Genomic DNA, 27,580 nt, shown 5'->3' with positions numbered 1-27,580 from the left:
TTAGCATCCGTGTTTTTCAGGTGGGAAGGGGGGAGTAAATGTCTAAACTCTCAGCTGCAGGCTGGATGAGTCACGTGCTGGCCACGCCCAAGTGGCAGTTGGAACAGAGTTCTTTTCAGGTGGGGAGGGGGAGTATAACTCCTTAGCATGAGAGCATGTTAATGATATAAGAAATATAATGATCTGATGGTCATTTCAAAAAATCCTTTCTTAGCGAGCACCTAGAAGCCAAGAGGAACATACATGCCAAATTTCAAATTTGTAGGCTTTACGGTTCTGGAGATTGTGATGATGTGTGAGTGGTATTTCGCTTTTATATATATAAGATTGTAAACCCTTAAAATCCCCGTAGCACGCACCAATAGCAAGGATGTTCTGTAATCTTTAGGAGGGTCTTGACTGCTTGCTAAGTAGAGAGGACAGAAATAGATAAAAACCAAACCATTTATATTTAGGAATCCTTGCTCATTAAGAGGATGAATTTCCCCCCTGGAACCAAGTTGTTTGGGGACAATAACAATAAAAATAAACTTTTGTTTAGATTCAAGTTTAGTCGAATCTTTAACTACGTTAGTATGACTATGGAAGAATTGTAGGCACAATTTTGTCTTTTAGGGTTGGTTTGCCATGATGTCTATTTTTATGGTTGGTTCATAGTGATGTACGCTGTTCAAAATTATGTAAAAAAAAGGGGTTGTCTCCCAGCCAAGTTTTGCCCATTTTGTAAGCTGCTTCCGGACAAGCTTTCATTTGCAAATAAAAGTTTGAATCCTTTCACCTATCTGGTATAGTTATTGGGCCCGCAGGATGGATAAACTAAGAGGAGCTTTCTAGGAAAACAGATCGGATTAAGAAATCTCTTAAGTGTTTAAAATATCTTGTCTAGTTGCACTCTTGAAAACACTGTTTTAAAAAGCTATCCAGGTCCTCTAAAATCTTCAGTTAACTTTCAAACAAAATATTTCAGAACATGGCTTTATTGGTTTTTTTCATTCATACAATTCGTTTATCGCTTGTGCCATAAAATCTTTTTTTCTTTCAAGTATAACATCCAGACGATTCTTGAAACAGAAATCTCAAACATAGGGGAGCAACGAAATATTTACTGGGCAGTTAATCAATTTAATCTTCATTTAGCTTAAAGGACGCCACTCACTCACTGCAAAAACTAAGGTGAGCGCGTGGGACCCACACAAATATTTCCCTTCAATGGTTTCCTAGCTTTGTTGTAAACTTTATGTTAGTAAGGTACTTGTGGAACAACAAGAGGTACAAAATTAAGCTTCAAAATAAACATGAAAAATATGTTATTGAATTACATCACTAGTGACTCCTGCCCCGTTTAATCGGTTAAGCAATTCGTGATTTGTTTGATTCATGTTGAAATAATCACAATTTAAGCAGGAATCGAATGAATCAAAAGCACAAGTAAAAATCAGCATTCTTATTATTGCTCTCGCTGTCTTTTATCCTTTACAGAAATGCCACCAATAGCAGCAACGGCTTTTGGACTAGAATCACATGCATCCCAGTGTAAATGTTTTCTCAATTGGCAATCAACACCCTTTTATTTTACCTGTTGGTCAACGTATTTCATCAAGGCACCTCTCTCCTTCAGTGCCACATGGAGGGCCAAGCACAAATTTTGATGGGGCAAAGTTTAAATCCTCCAAATTCCTCTTCTCATTTCACCAGAATCTGACTATAAAATGAATCGTTTCGGTCGAAACAGCCACAGAAAGGGTTCCACCTCAAAAACCTTTCACACCCTTTTAAAATACGCGATTAAATAGAAATAGGCAGCTTTGAAGCTGCCCGTTAAGACTGCAAATGCTCCTACTGAGCAAGCTGCGTTAAATAACCCCCACTGTAAAATGTGTTGGTTCCTAGCGATTACGCAGCTGACATATTTAGCTGCAGCTAGCTGGAAACAGTTTGTACGGATGTACGTTATAGTTTTTGTTAAGGTCAATTTTGAATGCCTAACTAAACCCTAAACCTCCCTAGGGAATTCCTTGGGAAGAAGCTGTTGAGGTCTCAAACGCTTCCTAAACCAAGGTGCCTATGGACACACACATATATATTTTTTGTACAAAGTGCAGATTTCTGAGCATTTCTGAGAACGTTGTTTAGATGATACAGTCCATAACATGAATTTGAAGCGTATCTATATCCGGAAGAATTATACCACATTTCGGACAAGAATGTATAGGAATATCTCTGGGTTGCTGTGGCTGATTTTGGTCTTCAGCTCCTGCATTTTTGAAAAAAAGAAATATAAATATGAATTATACTTTGAATAATAGTTGCATTATACATACACATAGTTCTCGACTTACGACCACAATTGAGCTCCAAAATTCTGTTGCTCAGCGAGACAAAGTCAATTTTGTCCCGTGTTACGGCTTTCTCTCAACACATTTGTTAACTGATTTACTGCAGCGGTTAAGCTAGCCACACGGTTGTTAAGTGAATCCGACTTCCCCGTTGACTTGGCTGGTCAGAAAGTCGCAAAAGGGAACGGCGTGATCATGGCAACCGTCATAAAGTTGAGTCAGTTGTCAAGCATCCGAATGAAAATCACGTGATCGTAGGGATGCTGAGTGTGGGGAAAAAATGTTCCACTTTTTTTCTGTGCCGTTGTAACTTTGAACGGTCCCTAAAAGAACTGGTGGATGTTGAGGAGTAGCTGTACGCAATTCAATTCAATTTTCTTTTTATGCTATCATCCCCTTTCAGAGTGATACAGCACCGAGCTCAGAGAGCACCAAGGACCCCACCATCCTCCTCCTCCTGCTCTCCACAAACCCCAAAACCCTATTAGCACTGATGAGGCTCCCTAGTTGGGTCCTGAAATGTCTGCAAGAAAGCCACCAAGCTCAGAGAGCACCAAGGCCCCATAGTCCTCCTCCACCTCCTTCCTTCCAACACTGATGATGTTGCCTAGTTGGGTCCTGAAACGTCTGCAAGAAAGCCACCAAGCTCAGGGAGCACCAAGGACCCCTCAGCTCAACCCTGAGCCACAAATGTTCTCCTCTATTGGTAAAACCACTTCTGCTCTCAAAACGGAAGGTTCCCACCAACCCAGTCTGGATTTGTGGTCTAAACCAAGACTCCATTCTGTACAATTTTTTTCCTACCTTCCTGCGTGGACACAGGTGAATTACCTTGTTCTGAAGAGAGTCTGCTTCCGTGACGGGTTTGCATTTCTGCCAAGGAGCACCTGAGGGGGGAAGGGGAGGGCATGTTGGGGGCCAATTCTCCACTTCCACAAGAGGAATTCATTTTTAAAAAAAAAAATATTAAAAAGACTTCCTTGGTTGTTGATCTCAGGGCGCGACGATGGACGGACTAGCGACAATTATAGAACAAAAACTCAATATAACTGGCTGGGTGGGCGTGGCCAGAGGGTTTGACAGGCACCACGCGGCTTCCTCCATCCCCCTACAAACAAAAATGGGCCACACGCCCCATTTTGGGCCTAGGAGGCTTCCCTGCAGGCTCCTGGGAGCAAAAACAGGCTGTGGGGGGAGGGGCACTGTGCCTACTAGGCCTCCCTGCACTTACCTGGGAACCGAGACGGGGCGTGTGGCGACTCCAGTAAGGGGCCAGCCAGCAATTTAACAACCGGTTCGACTCAACCGGCCTGAACCGGCTGAATCCCACCACTGTCAATAGATCAAATAACAACAGTGGGAAGCAACAATAGAATGCCATGCTGCCAACATCTGACTCAAAACCTCCCTATGATCTATCAACCAAACCAATATAAACCAAGTTCACTGGATATTGTGGCCGATATTTGGGGCAGCTCTTAAGGCAGGGATCTCCAAACTTGGCCACTTTTAAGACTTGTGGACTTCAATTCCCAGATTTCCTCAGCCAGCCATGAGTTGAAGTCCACAAGTCTCATAGTGGCCAAGTTGGGAGAGGCCAGATTTAAGGCTTGACGGAAAGTCCTCGGGACCTCAGGAGAAACGACCTTCTATGACAGAGAACCTGTTCTTGGATACTGTTAGATGACACCGTTTCACAGAAGGGGTCTGGGAGATACCTGCTCTTCTAGAATGGTCAGAAAGACTTGGAGATAAGTAGCCAAGGAAGTAAACCAACCCTCTGCCAGGAAGGACTTTATGGAAGGCCACCAACAATTTGAAATGGACCAAGAAGCCAACTGGGAGAAACCACACCATGCAAAGGAGCGGAATTAACAAGGATATCATGTGGTGGACCCAACATGGCTCATGTCACTGACTTCTAGATCTACTGAAACTTCCAAACGCTCTTCAAGGGCAGTGATTGGCCCACCAGCGGCCAGTGGAGCTGGCAGCATATTCGGAGAATGAGGAGGGTTGGGGAGGAACCTGGGCCAGTCCTGGAGTCTGGGGAAGGCTCTGATGAGGGCTCTGTGTCAGAAGCAGAGAGGGGACCAGGGCCGTCTTGACAGTCATCAGCTGCCTTCAGAGTCAGAGATCAGTGGGGCAGAAGAACAGCTGGGGCCTGTTCCTGATGTGCACATGCGTAGAGCTGCCAGAAGGGAACAGCTAAGGAACAAGGGCCAACTCAGGAGTAAAGCCACAAGTGGACCGTGAATGGCCCCTCCCACAGGGAATAAAAGAGGAGCGAAGGGGGAGTGGAGTTTGCAGGAGACAATTAGTTCAATTCATGAGGGTGAAGGTCTGTTCCTGACTTCTTGCCAAGTAATTGCTGCTACAGCTTGGAGTTTGGAAGATATTGGCCTTGCAGCTCTCCAAGCCTGATAAAGGTCTGTAGTTGTGAAATCTCTTGGCTGGGACTTTGCTGGAGAGGAATTCCCTTTAACCTAAATAAAAGAGGTTTTATCGGGATGAGGAGTCGGCTTCAGGATCTTGGGAGGCCTGGGTCAGAAGAGGCAGGCCCGTGTAGAGTGTATTATAGTAGTCCAATTAACTGGACAAGGTGACAAGAACCTTGATGGAGAAAGGTTTTATTTGAGTCTTTCTTTGCTAGACATGGGGAAAAAATATCCTTCATTGGTCCCTCACCTGCCAAGATCTCCACGTTCTTGATCTTCAGCCAAGAAGTACGCCAACTGTGTGGCTAGTTGTTCTTTTTCCTCATGGATCTTCTCCCTCGCCGCTCTTTCTGCGTGGAAATCGGAGCAGTAGACCTCCACCTGATCAGGAAAATAATGGTCTCACTTCAAATATTTTCATTCTGAAGTCTAATCTTCAGCCCTTGCTCATTTTAAGAGCCCTGGTGGCGCAGTGGTCAGAAGGCGGTATTGCAAGGCAACTCTGCCCACTGCCAGCAGTTCGATCTTGACCGACTCATGGTCGACTCAGCCTTCTGTCCTTCCAAAGTCGGTCGTAAAACCGCTTAGAGGGCTGTAAAGCACTGTGAAGCGGTATATAAGTGCTATTCCTTCCTTCCCTCCCCCCCCTCCTTCCTTCCTTCCTCTCTTATTCCCTTTCTCAATCTCCTTCTTGGTGGCACAGTGGTTAGAGTGCAGTTTTGCAAGGTAACTCTGCCCATAGCTAGGAGTTCAATCCTGACTGACTCATGGTTGATTTTCAGCCTTCCGTCCTTCGGAGGTCGATAAAATGAGGACCCAGATGTTTGGGGGGGGGGGCATAGGCTGACTGTCAAGCAGTAAAGCACTGTGAAGAGGTATATAAGTCTAAGGGCTATTGCTATCTAACCAGGCTGGCAGCATCTGGCTGACTTGGTTTGGACTGGGAAGCTAAATAGTTCCATGCCTGGTGCGGACTGGATGGGAGACTACCACGAAATCTAGCTTTGACTGAGAAATTGCAAAACACCACAATGAGATTGTCAGGTTTCCGAAAGATGCCCTAATTGATTCATGAGCCTCGAGCCAAGTTTCAAAAGAAAACCAGTCATTTATTAGAAGCACCATTTCAAGCAATACTCCATTGCAGTCAGATCTAAACCTCATTTGAATTATGGCTGACCTTTACCCCTGTTCCTTCCCTCCCCTCAGTTTGTGTCATAAATCACATTCCCCAATGAGGTGTACTCCTCCCAAGCCTGCTGCAGTAATCTGAGATCCGACTCTAGCCGAAGGAATGCGTGGAATGCGTCCCCCCCCCTTTCCTCAGCCTGGCAACTTTATGAGTTGATATTTCAATCCACTTCCATGCCAAAAAAAAAGCTAGGTGGACATATCCATAAAGCCATCAGGAGTTGATGTCCAGTGAGGAAGATTTCCCCTACTTTTTTCAGGTGATGGGACCTGACTGGACGTAGCAACCAAGCCGGGCCAGTCCCAATCAGGATGGAAGACCACCAGGGAATCTCAAGCTCCAGACTGGAAGTTAAACCCTGTTCGACCATACCTGAGCTCGCAGGACAGCCACCGTCTCCAGCTCCTCTTCCTGCTTCATAAGCGTTTGCTTCATTTTGTCGATCTGCAGCTGCTTGGCGGCTAGCGCCTGTTCGGCAAGGTCTAGTTTGTGAATTAATTCGTCCAACGTCGCCTGGTCGGCCCTTTGCACCTGCAGGACGACGAATCGGAAATGTCACCGGTTGGATTCCAGGGGTCCAGTCACCAAGTCGATCTTGGCTAAGCAGGGTTAGACCCGGTTCTTATTTGGATGGGAGACTATCAGGAAATGTAGAGTAGGCTGGGAAGATGAAAAACATCCCATATGGAAGGAAGAGGAGGAGGAGGAGGATAAGGAAGAGATAGAAGGAGGAAGAGGGAGGAGACAGAGGAAGAGATAGAAAAAAGAGCAGGAGGAGACAGAAGATGGAAGAGGAAGAGAAGATAGAAGGAAGAGGAGAAGAAAGAGGATGAGATAGAAGGAGCAGAAAGCAGAGGAGGAAAAATGTAGAAGGGGAAGGCAGAGGAGGTGATAGAAGGAGGAGGTAGAAGAAGGAGGAGATAGAAAAAAAGGAAAGGAGAAGAAAGATGAGCTAAGAGGAACAGCATGAGGAGGAGAAATTGGAGGAGAAAGAGGAGAGAAGGTGGAGGGGAGAAAGTGGAGGAGGCAGATGGAGGAAGCAGAGGAGGGGATAGAAAAAGCACAGGAGGGGATAGAAGATGGAAGAAGAAAAGGAAGAGAAGATAGGAGAAGGAAGAGGAGATGGCTTTAGTAAGAGGAGGAGGTGGAGAAGGAACAGACAGAAGAAAGAGGAGATAGAAGCTGGAAAAAGTGGAGGAGGCAGATGGAGGAGGGGACAGAAGATGGAGGAGAAGGAAGATAGGAGGAGGAGGAGATAGAAGATATGAAAAGGATAAGGAAGAGAAGATGGTATTAGTACCAGTAGGAGGTGGAGAAGGAAGAGACAGAAGAAAGAGGAGATAGGAGGAGGAGGTGGAGGAAGAAGGGGGGTGCAGAGGAGGAGATAGAAGAGGAGGAGAAGGCAGAGGAGATAGGAGGAGGAGGAAGGAGGAGGAGGAGGAGGAAACCCAGTGCAGGTTTAAGGAGTAGCCATCCAAGATGGCTTCCCATCTTAGCCCAACCCGGCTGTTCTCAGAGGGGCTCAATACTCACAGCCATTTCACAGCCGGTCCAAGATCAGAGCTTTCTAAATCTCTGCCCGAGCGGCAAAACGGAAGCCAACCCGTTTCTCACGCGAGCCCCCCCACTCACTTTCTACTACGGCTTTCCTAGTCCAGGGCAAAGCTCACCTCTTTGACTTTTAGTTCTTCCACCGTCTGCAAAGCCTCCGCCAGCTCCTTTACCACCTTGCCGTGGGCATCCTGGAGGCCATTGAATTTGGCCCTGGGGGAGGACGAGGAAGACCAAATTTAAGCCCCAACAGAGAGTCTCTCTCTCCCACTCCCACTTTTCCCCTTCGCAGAAAGCCAAAACGAATTTCAGAGGAGCCAAAGAACTGGGATCTCTAAATCACACCAGACTCCGGATGGGTTTCTCCATCCTGGGGAGAGGATGAATACACGTTCGGAATATAACTACAAAGACAGAATACGGGAAGAAGCCACAGGAGGACAATAAAAGAGATTTATTATTGTAATTTTTTTTTGCTTTTCATCCAAGAAGCTTCTTCAGTTCAAAGAGGGGGGGGGGGTAACCCCCAAGGAAGTCCAGTTGCCTTCTCCAAAAAGCACTTTTGGGATAACCACAACCTGGATGACAGAGAATATCTATAGACATTTGTTTTCACTCTCACACTGAGTGACAGGTCTATGGAGAAAGTCTTAACCATCCAGCCCACGGTTCTCCCAAAGGGGCTTTTTTTGAAAAGGCAACTGGACTTTTGTTTTTTCCTGAAGACGTTTCGCTTCTCATCCCAGGAGCTTCGTTATCTCTGCCTGGACTTCCTTTGTTTTTCCTTGAAGACATTTCGCTTCTCACCCAAGAACCCATCTTCAGTTCTTGACTGAATGGTGGAAAAAAGGAAGGATTTATATTTATAGGATTTTATGACTGCAAGGGATATAAAGCCTTCCTTTCTCCACCATCCAGTCAGAACTGAAGAATCAAACTGCTGGCAGTTGGCAGAATTAGCCTGCAATACTGCATTCTAACCACTGTGCCAAGAGGAAGGAGAATGAGAAAGGGAATAAGAGGGAAGGGAAGACAGGAAGGAAGGCAGGCAGGCAGGCAGGCTGAGCCAACCTTGAGCCAGTCAGGATTGATTTGGTGGCAATCGGCAGAATCATCCTGCAATACTGCATTCTGACCACTGCACCACCACGGCGCTCTTGTTTCACTTCTCATCCAAGAACCCATCTTCGGTTCTTGACTGAATGGTGGAAAAAAAGGATTTATATTTATAGGATTTTATGACTGCAAGGAATATAAAGCCTTCCTTTCTCCACCATCCAGTCAGAACCGAGGAAGCTTCTTGGATGAGAAGCGAAACCTCTTCAAGGAAAAAACAAAAATCCAGCTGCCTCTTGGAAAAGCACCTTTCGGACGGGGAGATGTCCCAAGGCGACACTCACTTCTCGTCGTTGGTTTTTGCCTGTTCCAGCTTGATTTCTGACTGCATGCTCTCCACCTGCAACTCCAGCTTCTTAATGGTGTACAACAATTGTTGCTTCTCATCCAGGTCTCCAACAGTGGCGGGGTGTTCTCTTTCAAGGATCTGACACCTGGGGAACGGAGAGATCATAAGGGAAGAAACAAGGTTAAAAATCTGAAGGAACTGGCAGCATCTTTTCGGATACAGCGCCGTGGTGGGGCAGTGGTCAGAATGCAGTATTGCAGGCTAATTCTGCCGACTGCCAGCAGTTCGATTCTGACTGGCTCAAGGTTGACTCAGCATTCTGTCTTTACTTCTTATTCCCTTTCTCATTCTCCTTCCTCATGGCGCAATGGTTAGAATGCAGTATTGCAGGCTGAGTCTGCTAACTGCCAGCAGTTCGATCCTGACCGGCTAAAGGTTGACTCAGCCACCCATCCTTCCGAGGTTGGTAAAATGAGATCCCAGATTATTGGGGGCAGGACGCAAACAATGCTTCCACATCGTAAATCAACCAGAGAGGGTTGTAAAGCATTATGGGGCGCGGCATACAGATAGTCCCCGACTTACAACAGTTCATTTAGTGACCTTTCAAAGTTATAACGGCAGTGAAAAAAGTGACTTATGACCATTTTGCACACTTACACCTGTTGCAGTATCCCCGTGGTCATATGATCAGTATTTGGATGCTTGGCAACTGACTCAGCTTTATGACGGTCGCAGCATCCCCAGGATCACGTGATTTTTGCGACCTTCCGCTGAGCATAGTCAATGGGGAAGCCAGATTCACTTAACAACCGGGTTACTATCCCAACAACTGCAGTGATTCACTTAACAACAGTGCCCAGAAAAGTCATAAAATGGGGCAAAACTCACTTAACATATGACTCACTGAGCAACAAAAATGTTGGGCTCAATTGTGGTCGAGAACCACCCGTATATGACTTTGAGGATGTGCAGCTGTAAATCATGTTTCCTGAGGCTGAGGTAACTTTGAACCACCGTTAAACAAGCCGTCGTAAGTCAAAAACCTTTTGTATTGCCAAGAAATACTACCTGGATGTGTCCATGTTCTCTCCCGGAGTTGCGTTTGACTTAAAAAAAGGCATTTGACAGTATTCGATGCTTACTTTTCGTTCAGCTTTTTCTGAATTACTTCTGCTTCTTTTAACTTGGCGTGGGTCTCCTGAAGCTCTCTGAAGAGGGCAGATACTTGCAGGTTCAGCACTTCCACTTCACTGCCCACCTAAAAGAGCGAAGTTAACAAGCGAAAAACCGATTGTGTCTTGCTGGAAACATGACAAGGCACAAAAGAATGCGGCTGACAGCACGCAGGAGTCAAACAGGTATCTGACTCTAAATGAATCACCCACTCAGAATTTAAAACAAAACCCTTGCTGCGCACAGTATAACAACAACACACTGCACCCCTGCTACAAAACCAGTGTGTGTGCCTGGCTGATTCTGCAAAATATACGCCATAGGAAGAGTTTTCTGTTTAAGTACGGGGCAGCAAAGAAGAGGGTCAGTTGCAACTAAGTTTAAAACACACACCGTTTTGAAGTGGTGCGTGCAACACCATCAGTGCTAGAAGGGAGGTGTGTGTGTGTGTGTGTGTATAAAGAGGGAGGAGGACTGTGGGGGTCCTTCGTGCTTTCTGAGGTGGAGTGAGGTCACCAGGCAGCGTCCTGATTGGACCATGTGACTGATTGTTTGGGGTTGAACAGAAAACTTTTACTTTTAATTAGATGAAAACCGCGGGAAACCTCAGAGTCGGTTTTCACTGGATCTGGGCCAATGTGACATTTCCTTTTCCTTTGAGGAATTCACCTGCCTCGGAGTTTTGCTTGCTACTATTTGGATCCCTGACGCTACGTGTCATAATGGAACACTTTGTGATGTCTGCAAGGCCTAAGATGTTTATGCAAAAAAGCTCTCGGGTTCAAGCGAGGGAAGGAAGTTCATTTTAGTAACTTTTTGCGTTTCGGAGGAACTAAAATGATAAAATCCCTGCTGGGTTTGGGGCATTGACTGTGACTAAATGAGTAGAGGCATCTTTGGCACTTGGGTGATTTCTTGCAATTGTTTTATTACCTATCTAGACAACATCTTGACAAGGTGAGTAAGGTAACATTTGCAAGAAAACAACCAAGCTCAAAGAGCACCAGAAATCCTACATTTGTCATGGTCATTGTCCTCCTCTTCCTGTCCTCCTCCTCCCTTCTAGCATTGAGGATGTTCCCTAGTTGGGTCATGAAACGTCTGCAAGAAAACCACCAAGCTCAGAGAGCACCAAGGATCTCATAATTCAACCCTGAGCAGCAAATATTTTCTTCTATTGGTAAAGGAGTAGTACTTACACTTTCACTTCTCTCTTCTTTCTTGTTGGCTTCTTCTTCCGTTTGAGTGCCTTTGTCGTCTGTTTTCCTTTTCAAACTCAACAGCCTGTGAAAAGCAAGGATTCCCGTGAAACATTGATCTAGAATGTCTTATCAAAGCACATTTAGCTTGAATATTTTTTGGACAATTTGAAGGACGCGCAAAGGGATGTACATGTAAACAGATGTACAAGCTTATTCATTTTGAACCTGCTTTGCAAGCGGACAAGGTACTGTTACAACAGATTTGTTGGTGTTTAATGGGGGAATAATATATATTTTATCCTTTGTTTTTGTTTTTTAAATTCACATTTTTTTCAATGTTTTTGTTTAGTTCTGTTTTATTGCTCTTTTAATTTATCCTCGTTTTGTATTTTAACCTTGCGAAATAAAATAAAATAAGAAAGATTTTTAAAAAAGATTTGCAGGACGAGCTTGTTTAACTCAAGTTGCAGCTTAAATCGCTGAGAGCCATGTCATAAACCTCTTATATTACGGTCATATAAGTGCCCAAGAGAGGGACGCGGTGGCTCAGTGGCTAAAGACACTGAGCTTGTTGATCAGAAAAATTGGCATTTCAGCGGTTCGAATCCCTAGCGCTGCATAACAGAGTGAGCTCCCATGACTTCTCCCAGCTTCTGCCAACCTAGCAGGTTGAAAGCAGGTAAAAATGCAAGTAGAAAAATAGGAACCCCCTTTGGTGGGAAGGGAACAGCGTCCCGTGTGCCTTCAGCGTTTAGTCATGCCGGCCACATGACCATAGAGATGTCTTTGGACAGCGCTGACTCTTCGGCTTTGAAATGGAGATGAGCAGCGCCCCCTATGTGCGAGGGGAACCTTTACCTTAAGTGCCCAAGAACACGCTTCAACATTTTTGGGGACGCTCAAGAGCCATAGTGGTCTGATCTGAGCACTTTGGTAGCCTTAACACCGTTTTACAAAGCCTTGGACTACCTGAAATAGGTGCCACCTTTCATATGTCCATGAAGCGGAAGACCTTCCAGCCATTGAAAAGGGGTCAACTCTATGGTTTGGCTCTTATTCGACAGGAAAGGCTACAACAACCATTGTCAGCGCTTCCTGTGGAGAAGCCCAATGGGACGACTGACCACTGGTGGGCTTCCGCCTACTTCCTCCAAGCTTAACATGCTTGCTTGGGTTGCTTTCTTCGCATTTGTCCCACCACAACTGGGTGGCCCTCCCTACTTCCGTTCTCACGGAAGTAGGTGAGATGAAGTTCAACTCCATCTCCATGTTTTTGGTGCCGACTGGCTGGAGGGCACCAAACCTTGTTCGGGGCAAGGATGCCAAGATACTACAGAGTTACGCGCGGAAGCGAGAGAACCATTACTGGGAAAGGACAAAGCTTGAAGCTGGCTGGCAAAGATGTCGGATGCAAGTAGAAGAATACAGACTGTTGGCATTTGTCCTTCAGTTCCTGCATCTTGTTCTCGAGGATTTCCCTCTTCTGGGTCTCGCTCCGGAGGGAATGTAGAAGTTGGCTGACGGTTAATTCTTCTTTTTCCAAGCATTTCCTGGCTTCGTCCACAGATTTAGTCCGGCTTTAACAAGATAGAAAAGACACATTTGGGGTGAAATGATGGAGACTCCCTTTTTCTAAGTCAAGGAAAGTTGAAATCCTGATTCAGTTATGTGTTCTGACATGGGCTTCCCCAGCAGCACGAAGCCGAGTCCTCGTCCCGATAAAACCCCTTTTATTTAATTTACAGTGAATTCTGCTCATTCACCTCCAGCAAAGTCTTTCAAGGGAGGATTTACAGTCACAGACTTTATCTGGCTTGGAGAGCTGCTAGGCTGATATCTGCAAAACTTGGCAAGGAGCCTAGGAGAGTCACAAACCAATGAAGCGAACTAATGGTCTCCTGCAAACTCCACTCCCCTTTCGCTCCTCTTTTATTTCCTCTGGGAGGGGCCATTCACACTCCACCTGTGGCCTTCCTCCCGAGTCGACCCCTATTCTTTAGCTGCTCCCTTCATCTGGCAGCTCTGCGCATGCACACAGTGGGAACAGGCTCCAGCTGTTCTTCTGCCCCATTGATTTCTGACTCCGAAGGCAGCTGATAACTGGCATACGGCCCTGGCCCCCTCTCTGCCTCTGACGCAGAGCCCTCCTCAGAGCCTTCCCCAGACTCCAGGACTGGCCCAGGTTCCTCCCCAACCCTCCTCACTGTCCGAATCTGCTGCCAGCTCCCCTGGCCACTGGCTGGCCACAATATTATGGAGCCCTAACCAATATCTGGCACCGAATAAGTGAATTTGTGACTGAATACAGATTTCAATCTAAATCTACTCATCAAGTAGACCACACCAGGAGATCAATTCCACCACAAGGCTAAGGCTACTGTTACTACTACTACTATTACAACAACAACAACAACAACAATAGAATCTTGTAAGTTGCTTACACTGTACCTCCCAGCACTTCTTATACTCATGTGAAGTAGGGAAGGGTATGTCTTCAGCCTCCTCCAGATACAGATAGTCCTCAACTTGCAACTGTTCATTTAGTGACTGTCCAAAGTTACAACAGCACACATAAAAAGGGACTTACGACCGTTTTCCACACCTACAAATCATTTCAGCATCCCCATTGGTCAATGATCAAAATTCAGGCGCTTAGCAACAGATTCATATTTATGACGGTCGCAGCGTCCCCAGAGTCTCCTTTTGTGACCTTCTGACAATGTCAAGGGGGGGGAGGCCCGATTCGCTTAACAACCGGGCTACTAACTTTTCAACTGCAGGGATTCGCTTAACGACAGAGGCAAGAAAAGTCTTAAAAACTTACAAAGCCAATGTCTCACTTAGCAATGGAAATTTTGGGCTCAGTTACGGTCATAAGTCCAGGGCTACCTGTATACTTAGAATATTCTCCTTTTCAGCAGCTGTTGGCCGACCTGGAAAAGGATGTCAGGACAGAAGCAGATGTTGGAGAGAGTCAAGAAAATCTACTCACACGTACAGGGCTGCGTTCCCGTTTATCCTTTTCACATCTGCATCCTGGTGTTCTTTCAAAGATCCCTCCGCTTCTCCTTCCTGTGGAAAAACAACCAATGGGCCTTGTCACTTCCATCGACTGGTTTCCCAGCTCCAAATAAACACACTTTATGTATTTACACTACCGTATTTTTCCAAGGTTTTGAAGAGGCAAATTTTTTAAAAAAGTTTTTGCACTCTGCAAACCTCACAAAAAGGAGCCTGTTTTTTTTTTTTTAAAAAAAAGGGCATGAATTGCATTTAGGAGGCTTGTAGAGTGCTCACGGGGGGGGGGGGGCAAAAACAAGCAAAAAACGGCCCATTTTTTGTGAAAACGGGGCCGTTTTTTGTCAAAAGAAGGACACGGACAGTCTTTAGGAGGCTTATAGAGTGCTCCTGGGGGCTGCAGGGGGCCACAGCTGAGCAAAAAAGGCCCGTTTATTGCTCATTTCTGCCCTCCCCAGCCCTCAGGAGCTCTCTGAAAGCCTCCTAAAGGCTCTGCACGGCCATTTTTGCAAAGGGGCCAGGGTTTCGGGAGGCAAAAAAATGTTGTATTCAATGTATAAGATGCACCCAGATTTTCAGCCCCTTTTTTGAGGGAAAAAGATGCATCTTATACTCCGAAAACTACGGTATGTGGAGACTCTGAACTAATTCCCTGCTTGACTTTTCCTCTTTGCTCTCTCTCTGACATCCAGCAAAAATCATGGATAGTGGGAGTAGGGGAGAGGTAAGGGAAGAAGGAAAGGGAAGGAGAGGAGGAAGCAAGGAAGGAGAGAAGGCAAGGAGGGAGAAAAGAAAGGGAAAATAAGGTGGTGTTACAACAGGCGGAAGGGATGAGAAATAAAGCAACCCAAACTGTACATTATAGCCTATTAAATGAAATAATAAATGTATAAGAATGACAAATGTAAAGAATAAGAATAATTATATGAATGTATACTTACAATGGTATGTAAGAGAACAAAAATTTAAAAAAAAATCTAAAAATAATAATAATAAAAAAATAACACCACCAATTTGCCCTGTTCGCTTCTGCAACTTTTTCAGGATGACAGTAGTTTGCAAACAGGGCTTGTCTAAAGAAGGGCTGAATGGAGAGTCTCCCAAAGCCGGCCCTTGGCTCCCTACAATTTCACTTCTTTCTCCTTTGCCCCTCCTGCCCCACTCCCAAACCCTCCCGGAGATTAAATCATCAGGACTGCAATCTCTGAGGCTATGGGTAATCCTCGCCTTACGGCTGAAGCGGAATTTATGTCGCTAAGAGAGACATCTGTTAACAAGTGAGTCTTGTCCCGTTTTACGATCCTTTCTTGCCACCGCTGTTAAGCGAACCCCTCCTGTTGTTAATTACATTAGTATCGTGTTTCCCCGAAAATAAGACAGGGTCTTATTTTCTTTTGACCCCCGAAATAAGCAAAATTGGCCTTATTTTCAGGGAGGTCTTATTATTTTTGAGGTGCAGGAGGCGGTGAGCGTGGTCACCTCATGGCTGCTGCTGGGATGCAATATTTTTGGGAAGGGCTTATTTTGGGGGGAGGGCTTATTTCAGTGCATGTGCTCAAAAGCCCAATTGGGCTTATTATCCGGGGAGGTCTTATTTTCGGGGAAATGGGGTAATTACCTTAATACTTCATGTATTACACGATTATATTAATAATCACCCGGGTTTCCCCCAAAATAAGACTGGATCTTATATTAATTTTTGGCTCCAAAAGACACATTAGATCTTATTTTCCAAGTAGGTCTTATTTTTGGGGAAACACGGTAGTAACAGACTTGTTAAATGGATCAAGGTTTCTTGTTGACTAGGGAGGTCAGAAGGTCGCCAAAGGGGATCAACTCCGCATTGGCAACAGGAAGGGTGTCCGGCCAGTAAACACCCAGCTCCATTTAGTGGTTCAGACTCCCCCCGGCAAGGGATTATTATGGGGTCGTTAAATGATGATGGTGTCTGAGTTCATAAAGCCCATTAAGCAAACAAGTTTGGGGTTTGAAGATCTGTACTTAAGATGGAGGAAACTCCCCGCCAGTGACCGGATCCTTCTGGAAGAGGATCGGAGGCTGCTTACATGCATTCGGATCTCGACGAAGGAGTCTTCGGCCGCAGCCGAGTTGAGCTTCAGCTGCAGCTCTGAAATGATGGCGACCAGATCCGCCTTTTCGGCCTGCAGTTTGGCCACCTGGGCCTTCAGTTGCTCCACCTCCTGGGTCATCTCCTTCCTCGAAACGGGGGCGTCCTAGGAGAAGAAACCCAGGTGTGACTCGCCTTCCGGAGCGGCCAAGATTTTACGGGCCAAACGCCGGAAAGGTTCCAAGGTTTATTGCCATACGGCAATAAATACAGAAAGTCCTCAACTTACAACAGTTCATTTAGTGAGCGTGCAAAGTTACAACGGCACTGAAAAGAGGGACTTAGGACCGTTTTTCATACCCCGTTTCCCCAAAAATAAGCCCTCCCCGGATAATAAGCCCCATCGGGCTTTTGAGTGCATGCGCTAAAATAAGACCTCCCCAAAAATATTGCAACACCGCAGCAGCCATGAGGTGACCCCGCTTGCCGTCTCCTGCACCTCAAAAATAATAAGACCTCCCTGAAAATGCCAAGGGCTTATTTCGGGGGGGGGGGGTGTTGTCAAAAGAAAATAAGACCCTGTCCTATTTTGGGGGAAACACATGACCTTTGTAGCATTCTCGTGATCAAAATTCAGATGCTTCAGCAACGGGTTTATACTTATGACGGTCGTAGCATCCCGGGGTCACGGGATCCCCTTTGGAGACATTCTGACAAGCAAAGGCTAGGCGGGGAAGCCAGATTCACTTAACAACCGGGTTGTTAACTTATAGGCTGCAGTGATTTGCTTAATAACGGCGGCAAGAAAAGTAGTCAAACGGGGTTAAAACTTAAACCAATTTCTCATTTAGCGTCATCAATTGTGGTCATAAGTCAAGGACTACCCATAAATGGTTTTTTCTGGCTATTTTTTTCAATTTGGGAGCCCTCCCTCTTCCTTCTCGACCCCAGACAAGTCCAAATCTTGATTTTTTCACTTACCATGCTGCTCCTTCCTTCTTTCTCTTCCAGACTTTGGAGCTTCTGGTGGAGACTTTCGTTCTCCAGACACTTGGCTGCCAAACACTGCCGGGCGTCCTTGAACATGGATTCGTAGAATTCCCGCTCTTCCTTCAACTTCTCCTTCCAAGCAGACAGCTCCTCAAAACGATCCTTCATGGCTTGATTGCGTTGCCTCATGGCTTCTGGTTGACCCCCAAGAAATAGCTTGTCAGCACAACCCGTTCCCTAAAACATGCAACGTGGGGGGGGGGGGGCAGGGAAATACTTTGGGGAGGGGGGAAGGCCTTGACCATCTACCAATATTGCAAAAAATACCGTATTTTTCAGAGTATAAAACGCTCCAAAGTATAAGACGCACCTCGCTTTTGGAGAGGAAAACAAGACCAAAAAAAAAATCTGCCTCTGCCTCCCAGCAACCTGGAACTAAGGAGAAATTTCCTGACGTTGAGAACAATTAATCAGTGGAACCGCTTGCCACCAGAAGTTGTGGGGGCCCCATCACTGGAGGCTTTTAAGAAGAGATTGCAGTCATTGGTCTCTAAATGGTATACAATTTCCTGCTTAAGCAGGGGTTGGACTAGAAGACCTCCAAGGTCTCTTCTATTCTATTTCTATTATTTCTGGTCCTGTCCCTGTCCCTGTCCCTGTCCTCTCCTATTCTGTCTTAGTCTTAGTCTATAGTCAGTCCACTGATTGATTGTTCTGTTAGGAAGTTTCTCCTTAGTTCTAGGTTGCTTCTCTCCTTGATTAGTTTCCACCCATTGCTTCTTGTCCTGCCCTCGGGGGTTTTGATACCCTCTTCTCTACGACAGCCCTCCAATATTGGAAGACTGCTACCATGTTCACCCCTAGTCCTCCTTTCCATTAAACTATAGAAAACAATTCAATACAATTTCATCAATTGCCTATGTCCCCAAAGATCAGAGGGACTAGAATGATGGAAGGCCAGGGCACTGACGGCGAACCTTTTCAACACTGAGTGCCGAAAGGGGCACAGCCATGCTCATCTGGGATGCAACTGGGCAGAGGAGCAGCCGAGGAGATAAGCGCTTGCGGGAAAATGAAGTTCCGGATTCTGACGGGCGCATGAGCAGTGGCCGGCTAGTCTTCTGATTACTGGCACGCACGCTCACCCCGGAAAACGGAAGGCCAGCTCTTCCAATTTTCCCGCACTGTTCGTGCACACGAAGGCCAGCTGATCAGCGCACGGGCCTCCATGCCAGAAACCCGGAAGAGGAAGGGTCCCCATGACGGGTCCAGGGCATCTTATGCCTAAGTGTTTGGTAGCAATTCTTACTACAGGGTGAAGAGACCCAGAGGCAGTGGAAGAGAAGAGACCGGAGAAGGACCTGCTGTTGAAGGTTCACCTTTAAGCTCATTGTTCTCTGTGATGAGTTCTTTCATCTGCTGAACCATCTCCTCCACGCTGGAGGTACTGAGGGTCGGTGGCATCACGTTGGGGTGCCCATTCTCCACTTCGGCCTTCTCTGACTGCCCGTTTTCCAGAGGGACGTTTGAAGTCTTCTTCAACATGGCTCCTGTAGCTTCCTTTTTTTAAAAAAATAAATAAAAAGGAATGGAGAGTAAGTAAAATAATAATAATTAATTCAAGACCCTAATCTAGAATGGAAAGAGCCGAGGTGGCGCAGGGGTTAGAGTGCAGCACTGCAGGCTACCTCAGCTGACTGCTAACTGCAGTTCGCCAGTTCAAATCTCACCAGGCTCCAGGTTGCCTCAGCCTTTCATCCTTCCAAGGTGGGTAAAATGAGAACCCAGATTGTTGGGGGCAAGAGGCCAACTCTGTAAACTGCTTAGAGAGGGCTGTAAAACACTGAAAAGCGATATATAAGTGCTATTGCTATTCCTCCCTCCCTCCAGCCCTTCTTTCCTTCTTCCCTCCTTCTTTCCCTCCATCCCTTCCTTCTTCTCTTATTCTCATTCTCCTTCCTGGTGGCACATTGGTTAGAGTGCAGCATTTCAGGCTAACTCTGCCCACTTCCAACAGTTTGATCCTGACTGTCTCTCGATTGACTCAGCCTTCCATCCTTCCAAGTGGGGTAAAATGAGGACCCAGACTGTTGAGGACAAGAGGCCAACTCTGTAAACTGCTTAGAGAGGCCTGTAAAACACTATGAAGCAGTATATAAAGTGCTATTCCTTCCTTCCTTCCTTCCTTCCTCTCTTATTACCTCTCTCAATCTCTTTCCTGGTGGTGCAGTGGTTAGAAGGTAGTATTGCAAGGTAACTCTGCCCACTGCCAGCAGTTCGATCCTGACCAGCTCAAGGTTGACTCAGCCTTACCTCCTTCCGAAGTGGGTAAAATGAGGACCCAGATTGTTTGGGGCAAGAGGCTGACCCTGTAAACCGCTTAGAAAGGGCTGTAAAAGCACTGTGAAGAGGTATATGTCTAAGGGCTATTGCTATAGAACAGTGTTTTTCAAACTTGGCAATTTTAAAACGTATGGACTAAAACTCCCAGAATTCTCCACTGAGAAAATGTCCCACTGGGATTTTTTTTTTTTAAGTAGGGTTAAAATTGGATAGGCGTTTTTTAAACTTGGCAATTTTAAGAATTCTCCACTGGGGAACTGTGGGAGTTGAAGTTTACACCTTTTAAAATTGTCAAGTTTGATAAACGCATCTAACTATCCAATTTTAACCTTTCTAAACTTTTTTTTTTAAAAATGCTGTTTCCCATCTACAACTTCCTGCAACTTCCCTTCTAACTTAAGTTACGGAGTTTGCTATCCAAGTCCTAAATATGGTTTAATCCGCTAAGCTTCTGAGGTCACCATAATTATACAAGAGTTTCCCCTGGCTAATCTAAGTTATGCACAGCTATTTCCAAAAGAGCGAATCCTTAGAATCATATTCATATAATTTATATGTTTATTAAAATAGTATCAGAAATCTGTCTGTTTCAGACAAGTTGGACAAACTATAAATAGCAATATGTTTTGTAACCAGAGTCCAGAATCTTTGCATCTACATTAAACAACCATATTGGTCTATAATTCTTTCTCTGAATTTTCCTCTGATTTTAGCCTGGTACTATAAGCCTCACAGAATGAAAAAGGAATTTTTTAGTAAGATTAAATAATTCATTAATGACTTCTGCTAATAAATCTATAAGGGTTTTACATTCAATGGGGATTTTAGGGCAGGAACTTTCCTTCATTTTATAGATCCGTTGATTTCTTGTTATTAGCTACCGTTAGGCCAAATTGCTTTTATGTATTATACTTGAGAATTTTCTTCCCCACAAATCGGTTATTCAGTTTGTGGTTCAATCTGATTTATATACAGTATTTGAGAATAAGAATGAAAACAAAAACCTGGTGATTAACAGACTGTCTCTCTGAATACAATGACAATATATGAGTGGTTTTGGCCTGAATTCCAGAAATATGATTCAGATGTTTTGATTGTTGCAGTGAACAGATTAGGAGATTTCCAGTTTTCATATGAAATTGACAATATTTTTCTTCTGTGCATTAAAAAAAAGTACTTACAGTATTCATAATACAATTGCCCCATTTTCCCTTAGCTTTACATTCATGCTTTATAAGATTCCTCCACATGATTTCTGACATAAAACAGTGATAGATATTTAACTATTTTCTCCCATATGTATAAAACTAAAATTGACAGGTTTCTTCCTAGCTGTAGCAAACATACATCTTACAATAGTCCCAAAGAGTTAAAAGTTTAATGGAATTTGCATCAAGAAGGTTTTTAAAAAATATATATTTACCAAATTTATTGGCCACCTATCCACAGGGTATTATGTATAAATAACTTTTTAATAAAGCATTCCAAAGTCATCTGAAGTTATTGTGGTTCATTTTAAAGCTCCATACAGAATATTGGAACATATCTTTATTTTTTCCCTCGCCAGCCTAACATTAAATATCTATCAGGTTCTAGAATATATATGCTTTGAATGTATTCCAATTTTACAAATAAGACTTTTTTTCTTAAGGGCCTTTCTGTTCAACCGGAAGTTCTTAACAACATTAAATTCTCCTGCATTCATTACTTGTAATTTAAATTAAAAAGCTTGGGAAAACACCTATTTCAGGATTGTTCTTTGTGGAAACTCATAAATGAATTGGAATGACACTATAATTAGCTGTATTAATAATAAAAAATCATTAAATGCCCTTCGTGATCAAAAGATGTTACAATTTTTGGATCCCAACAAGGAACTAAGTACTTTCTTGTTCACTTTCACTATAACTAGTCATTATCAAAGCACTCATATTCCACGTTCATTATAATAAGCCTATTAAGCAAAACAATGCCTCTAAGCCTTTTACAGGTTCTATTAATATACGGTACACTTTGTAGTTCCCTAAAAAACACTTTTTATTTGGTAAAACATGATTCGTGGAGCAAAATTAAAACAGACCGTTAGTGTGCTTAGCTCAACATTTCCCCTCTCAGTCTCAATGGCCTTAAAATTCCCCCAAATTATCTTCAAAAACCTGAAGTCACAATTTTTCTTCAAGATAAAATCTCAAATCATATATGAGCCTTCTAGGCTATTTCCAACAATTAAGCAATTCCAGAAAGACGAGAATATGGATCCAATTTTTTCTTAATGTGACAAAACCTCAAAAGTGTAACCAAATTAATAATAAACACCTCTCAACTGTTTTTACTAACTGTAAACGAAAGGAAAATAATGTTTAATGTAACTGCGGATGGAAACTCAGGATGCCTTCTTCCTATTTTCAAGGAATAAGAAATCTTGCGCTCATTATTAAAACAAATTTCTCAGTAGACCAAAATGTTGGGTATTTTTCTCTCTGCCAGCATTTTAGGTTTTGGCAAAATTTTTGTGCAAAATAACAGGTTTTGGCCAGGACTGATTACCCTGTTAAAGTCTTCGCCTTTCTCTACAGACAGTTTGTTTTCAAACTTGGCAGTTTGAAGTGGATTTCAACTCCCAGAAGTCCTTGGCTGGAGTGCTGGGGAATTCTGGGTGCTGAAGTCCACACAGCTTCTCCAGCTTTCCTCAAGGATTCTGGGAGTTGAAGTCCACGCCTCTTCCAAGTTTTCCAAGTTTGAAAAACGCTGCTTTGCACTGGCCGGTGAGCTGCAAAAAAACCTACTGAGATTATAAAAATACTTTTGGAGTTTTATTGTATTTGGAATCGCTCCATCCTTGGGCCTCTGGAATTGCAAACTGAAAATCACAGGAGCAGAAAGATGGCTGGGAAAAGCTTCCTGCAGTTTACCTGTTCCTACTTATAGGAAAGTGGGTGGTTTTTCCATGATTTGGGGCGCAAATTTTCCCCAAAGTAACGAGTCCCTTTTTCCTGCTTGGATAACACCTGTTGTCATTTCAGGAAACCGTGGTGGGTGCTCCATCAATGGAGGTTTTTAAGAAGAGACTGGCAAAATGGCATAAGGTCTCCTGCTTCAACAGGGGGCTGGACTAGAAGACCTCCGAGGTCCCTTCCAACTCTTATTCTGTTTAAGTAGATATTGATTTTTGTGGCAGGAAGGAAAGACCTCTCACTGTAACTGAATCTCGGTAATCCTCGACGTACAACCACAATTGGGCCCAACATTTCTGTTGTTAGGTGAATTTTGCCCCGTTTTACGACCTTTCCTGCCACCGTTGTTAAGCGAATCACCGCAGTTGATAAGTTAGTCACCCGGTGATTAAGTGAATCGGGCTTCCCCATTGACGCTGCTTGTCAGAAGGTGGAACGCTGCAAAGGTCATGTGAAAAAACGGTCCTAAGTCACATTTTTCAGCCCCGTTGCAACTGCGAGCGGTCACTAAACGAACCGTTGTGAAGTCCAGAATTGACCCGTGCTGCTGTCTTACATTTTGGAGAAATCCAAGCTCACCTTTGCGGGGCCCAACCGATGACGCCGCAAAGCAGTCCCGTTGCAAGTCGAGGACCACCCCCTCCGTGCACAGGCGAGAGGGGCGTCGCAAGGGCTGGGGGGCTGGGGGGTGCCAGGCCCTTCCCCAACCTTCCTTACCTTTGCAGAAGCGGCTGGGAGCAACAGGGCGCAAAGGAGACGCCGGGCTTCCCCGGGGCTGCGGCTCCCCCCGCTGCAGGGCTCTCCCCGCTGGGGCTGTGGGGCAAAGCGCGGAGGGCGGCCGGGCGGTGCGTAAAAGCGCAAGCGGGGCGCAGAGGGGGCGGCAGGGAGGCCGGGCTGGGAGTCGTGGGCCCGCTGGGTGCTGGCTCCGGTCAGCTGACGAGAGGAAGAGCCTCCGCCCCGGCTTTTCCGGGGAGTTGACTCGCTCCGCGGCCGCGGCAAGAAGCGAGGACGCGCCTTTGGGAAGCTGCCGGGCAGCGCCAGTCCTTTCCCCTTCTCTCTCTTTTTTCTCTCTTTCCCTCCTTTCTCTTTCTTCCTCCTTTCTTTCTCTCTTTCCCCTCTTTCTCTTGTCTTTTCTCTCTTCCCCTTCCCCTCTTTTTTCACTCTTTTCTCCAGAACAGGAGGATGAACCAGTTTGGGGTGAAGCTATTTAATTGAATGACTTCTGTATGTTTAGAGTGAAGATTGAGGCTTCCTTCTTTCTTTCTTTAGTCCATTTATGTTCCTCCTTTCCATCAAGAGGCAACTGGGAAGGTTGCAAATAGAATAGAAGAATAGGATGGGAAGGGACCTTGGAGGTCTTCTAGTCCAACCCTCCCCCTCCATCAAAGCACCCTACCCTTCCAGACAAATGGTTCTCCAATCTCTTCTTAAAAACCTCCAGTGTTGGGGCATTCACAACTTCTGGAAGGAAATTGTTCCACTGATTCATTGTTCTAATCATCAGGAAATTCTCCTTAGTTCTAGGTTGCTTCTCTCCTTGATTAGTTTCCTTCATTGCGTATCCAAATGATCTTTGGATATCAAATTATCTCCATGACTAAGTCCATTCTAACCATTACATCATTTTCTTGTAACTGAGCCGTTTGTTGCTGCTTCTAGCTTGTGATCTCAAGTGGAAAGTGTGATTAAACAAATTAATGGGACGTACAGATGTCCTTAAGAGCCTCCCAGCTTCCTTTTGCTCTTTTCCCCAATCACTTTTAAGACGGGCATATATGTTGCCAAGGAGAACAGACCAAAATTGGTTGCAAGTCCTCCCTGAATTCTTCCTAATTTGGACAACTTCCGGAGGTGAAGATTTTCCTTCCAGATTTTTCACCTGTTGACTCCTCCAAGAAGCTGAAAATTAGAGAAGAAGGACTTTGGGGGGGGGGGGGAATAGCTAGTCAAGAGATTTTTGTAGCAAATTAAGGATAATCTTTACTGATCAAAGGAACTAAGAAGGATTAATTTTTAGAAAAAAAAACCTGGACACCTGCAATCTGCGTTGGCTGTTTACTTTTGAACTGGCAACGAAGCAGAAAGATTTAATTAATTATTGTTAGGCTCAATCAAGCTTAATGTGGCCTTTAAGAAAGTCTGTGAGGGCGAACCAATGACATGCGTGCTATAGGTGGCATGCGGGGCCATTTCTGAGGGCAGGTGAGGCATTGCCCTGTCAGCTCCAGCACACGCATGCTGATTTTTGGGCATTTTTCGCCCTCCAGAAGATTTCCTGAAGCCCCCGGAGGGAGAAAAACTGCCCAACATGCAAACCGGAAGTTCGTTGGGCGTTTTTCTCTCTCCGGAGGCTTCAGGAGGCTCCTGAAGCCTCCTGAAGACTGCGGAGGGCGGAAAACAGCCCAACGCGCCTCCCTGAAGTCCGGAGGCCCTTCCAGAATTTTAAACACATTTTCCTCTCCTGTGCCTCTCTTCAGGGCTCCTAACCAGCCAGAGGATGGATGGAGCTGAAATCCCTTGATTTGCAGCCAAGATAAATGCCTGAGTCTTGGCCAGATTTGCTGACTTCAGTCATATTTCCAACAGCAGGTGACTTGAAAGCACCCTAAAGAGCTGCCACTTTCAAAGTTAAGAAGATTAAACTCTGGGAGGCGATTAGTGCTGAACATGGAGAAGTCTCCCCCCCCCCCACTTAGCAGAGATGCATCTAAATGTCAGCCCCGTTGCACGAGGAAGCGGTGTAACAAATGCACATTTAAAAAGGAGCTGCCCTTCAGGTACTCACACAGCTGGTTGTTACGGAGGAAAGTCCAGAGGACTATGGGCTCCTTGGTGTTCTCTGAACTTGGTGGTTTCATTGCAGACGTTTCATTACCCAACTAGGTAACATCATAGGTGCTAGGAGGGAGTAGGATGTGCGAGGAGGAGGAGGAGGACTGTGAAGTCCTTGGTGCTCTCTGAACTTGGTGGTTTTCTTGCTACATTACCCAACTAGGTAACATTCTCAGTGCTAGTCCCTAGTAGGTAGTCCCTATTAGCTCTGAGTATGTTACCTAGTTGGGTAATGAAACGTCTGGAAGAAAACCCCTAAGATCAGAGAGCACCTAGGACTTTAACATTCCTATGGCCAGGCTACTGGGGGTAATGGGAGTTGTAGTCCAACATGCTGGGAGAAAGCCAGCTTTGGAAGATGGTTATACATGTTTACTTGTAAGTCAGTCTGGCTGCGGTTCCTTAAGTCATCCTGTTATTTTGTTTGATTATGATCATGATTTATCACTTATGTGTATGTACACTGAGAACTTACACTCTGGAGACAAATTTCTTGTGTGTCCAATCACACTTGGCCAATAAAGAATTTAATTCTCTCCTCTCCTCTCCTCTCTTCCTTTCCCTTCCCTCTGCCTGCTCCCCTCCCTCCCCTCTCTTCCCTTTTTGCTCCTGCTTATCCTATCCTATCCTATCCTATCCTGCATTGTATTCTATTTATTGCTATGCTATTTTTATTCTATTCTATTCTTCCCTCTTCCTCTTCTATCCTATCCTATCCTACATTCTATTCTATTCTATTCTATTTTGCAATCTGCTCTATTCTATCCTACCTTATTCTATCCTATTCCTTATACTATTCCATTCCATTCTTTATTCTATTCTATTTTATTCTATTCTACAATCTATCCTATCCTATCCTATCCTACATTCTATTCTATTCTATTTTATTCCTTATTCCATTCCATTCTTCTACTGTATTCTTTATTCTATCCTATCCTATCCTATCCTATCCTATCCTATATTCTATTCTATTCTAATAATATCTAAGAAGAGCAGAGATCCTTTCATAACTTTGCAGACAGAATGTTTCAAGTTCCCCCTTGGAGACTTTCAACTGAAGCTTTCAACTGAGCACTGAGGGGGCTGCGAAAGACCACTCTTTGTGCCTTCGGAGGCAACTAGGAAGTGATTCTAGCGGAGGAGGAACAATTCAAAACAACAACAACAAAAATCAAATCCGCTTTACATGCTCCATTAAATATCTAAATGTTATATGGGTGTATTTCCAGCAGGGGGCAGTAGCGCCTTTGTGGTGGTTGGCCAGGGAACTTGGAAAATGGAGAAAGCAACTACTGGACTTTGTTATTGTGGCTGGTTGCACCGTCATCCAGATGTTGAGATTGAATTTGGCATTTTGGTCCAGCTACCGAGTCCTGTCCAAGGACCTGGGATAGGCAGAAGTTCTTCTTTCGTGGTGTTAAAGATACCACCTCAAATGTGCAGAGATGGACAGAATGACCACGGAGTTAAAAGAAAGAGAAGAATCGGATTATTATAAAACATGGAATGGAATTTATAAGTGGCTGGAAAAGAGAAGCCAAAAGAGGAGATAGAAGTCTTTTTTTTTTTTTGTCTTTTCTAAACTAGTATTGAATAAAAGAATTAACCAAAGTTACTAATTACTATCAGACTTAAAGTATTGACCCACAATGTAAATACAATGGGGATATGAACAAATTAATATGATTACAACTGTGAGTACACCTGTGCTTTCAACATTACAGAGGTTAAAACTGATGGGAAGGCCACGTAGAATAGAGAACTACAAAGGCAAAACAAGTATACCCATACAGAAGGCTATTTTATATTGTTATGTTTGTCTTGTTTTTTCCTGTATTTGTTAGTCGTCCCCCTCCCCCCGTTTTTAAAGGCTAAAATGTTTAATAAAAACTATTTTTAAAAAAGAGGCCATCTCAGCAGAGGTGGGTATTCACTTACTTTCCCTACCAGTTCGCGAATGTGAGAAGGAAGGAAAAATGTGAGTGCGCATGCCCCATCCTCACATGCACTCAGCCTTCCACGCATGCGCTTTGGCTTGAAAGCATGTCTAAATAGGACGGCGTAGCGCCAGGCCC

General features: G+C 44.7%; 1 protein-coding gene across 4 annotated transcripts; it reads right to left on the bottom strand.

Annotated features, from left to right (window-relative positions):
• Positions 1 to 961: 961 nt before the first annotated feature.
• On the bottom strand, positions 962 to 23,714 carry OPTN (optineurin). 4 transcript variants are annotated; one of them, XM_081957551.1, is made up of 14 exons: positions 23,391 to 23,714; positions 18,756 to 18,936; positions 17,368 to 17,570; positions 16,385 to 16,552; positions 14,299 to 14,372; positions 12,731 to 12,877; positions 11,298 to 11,382; positions 10,068 to 10,183; positions 8,918 to 9,067; positions 7,637 to 7,730; positions 6,339 to 6,497; positions 5,025 to 5,155; positions 3,168 to 3,223; positions 962 to 2,254 (listed from the first exon to the last, which is right to left on the bottom strand). In XM_081957551.1, the coding sequence occupies exons 2-14, from the start codon at positions 18,919 to 18,921 to the stop codon at positions 2,130 to 2,132; spliced, it is 1,674 nt and encodes a 557-aa protein (XP_081813677.1). In that variant the 5' UTR covers positions 18,922 to 18,936; positions 23,391 to 23,714; the 3' UTR covers positions 962 to 2,129. The 4 variants fall into 4 exon arrangements, with proteins under 4 accessions (XP_081813677.1, XP_081813676.1, XP_081813678.1 ...); XM_081957550.1 differs by having other exon boundaries at positions 14,293 to 14,372; positions 23,391 to 23,617; XM_081957552.1 differs by lacking the exon at positions 16,385 to 16,552 and having other exon boundaries at positions 14,293 to 14,372.
• Positions 23,715 to 27,580: the final 3,866 nt, after the last annotated feature.

This window comes from Natrix helvetica, assembly GCF_964273705.1.
Source record: "Natrix helvetica genome assembly, chromosome: 6".
In the NCBI taxonomy this organism is placed as follows: domain Eukaryota; kingdom Metazoa; phylum Chordata; class Lepidosauria; order Squamata; family Natricidae; genus Natrix; species Natrix helvetica.
This window is presented reverse-complemented; position numbering and strand designations above follow the sequence as displayed.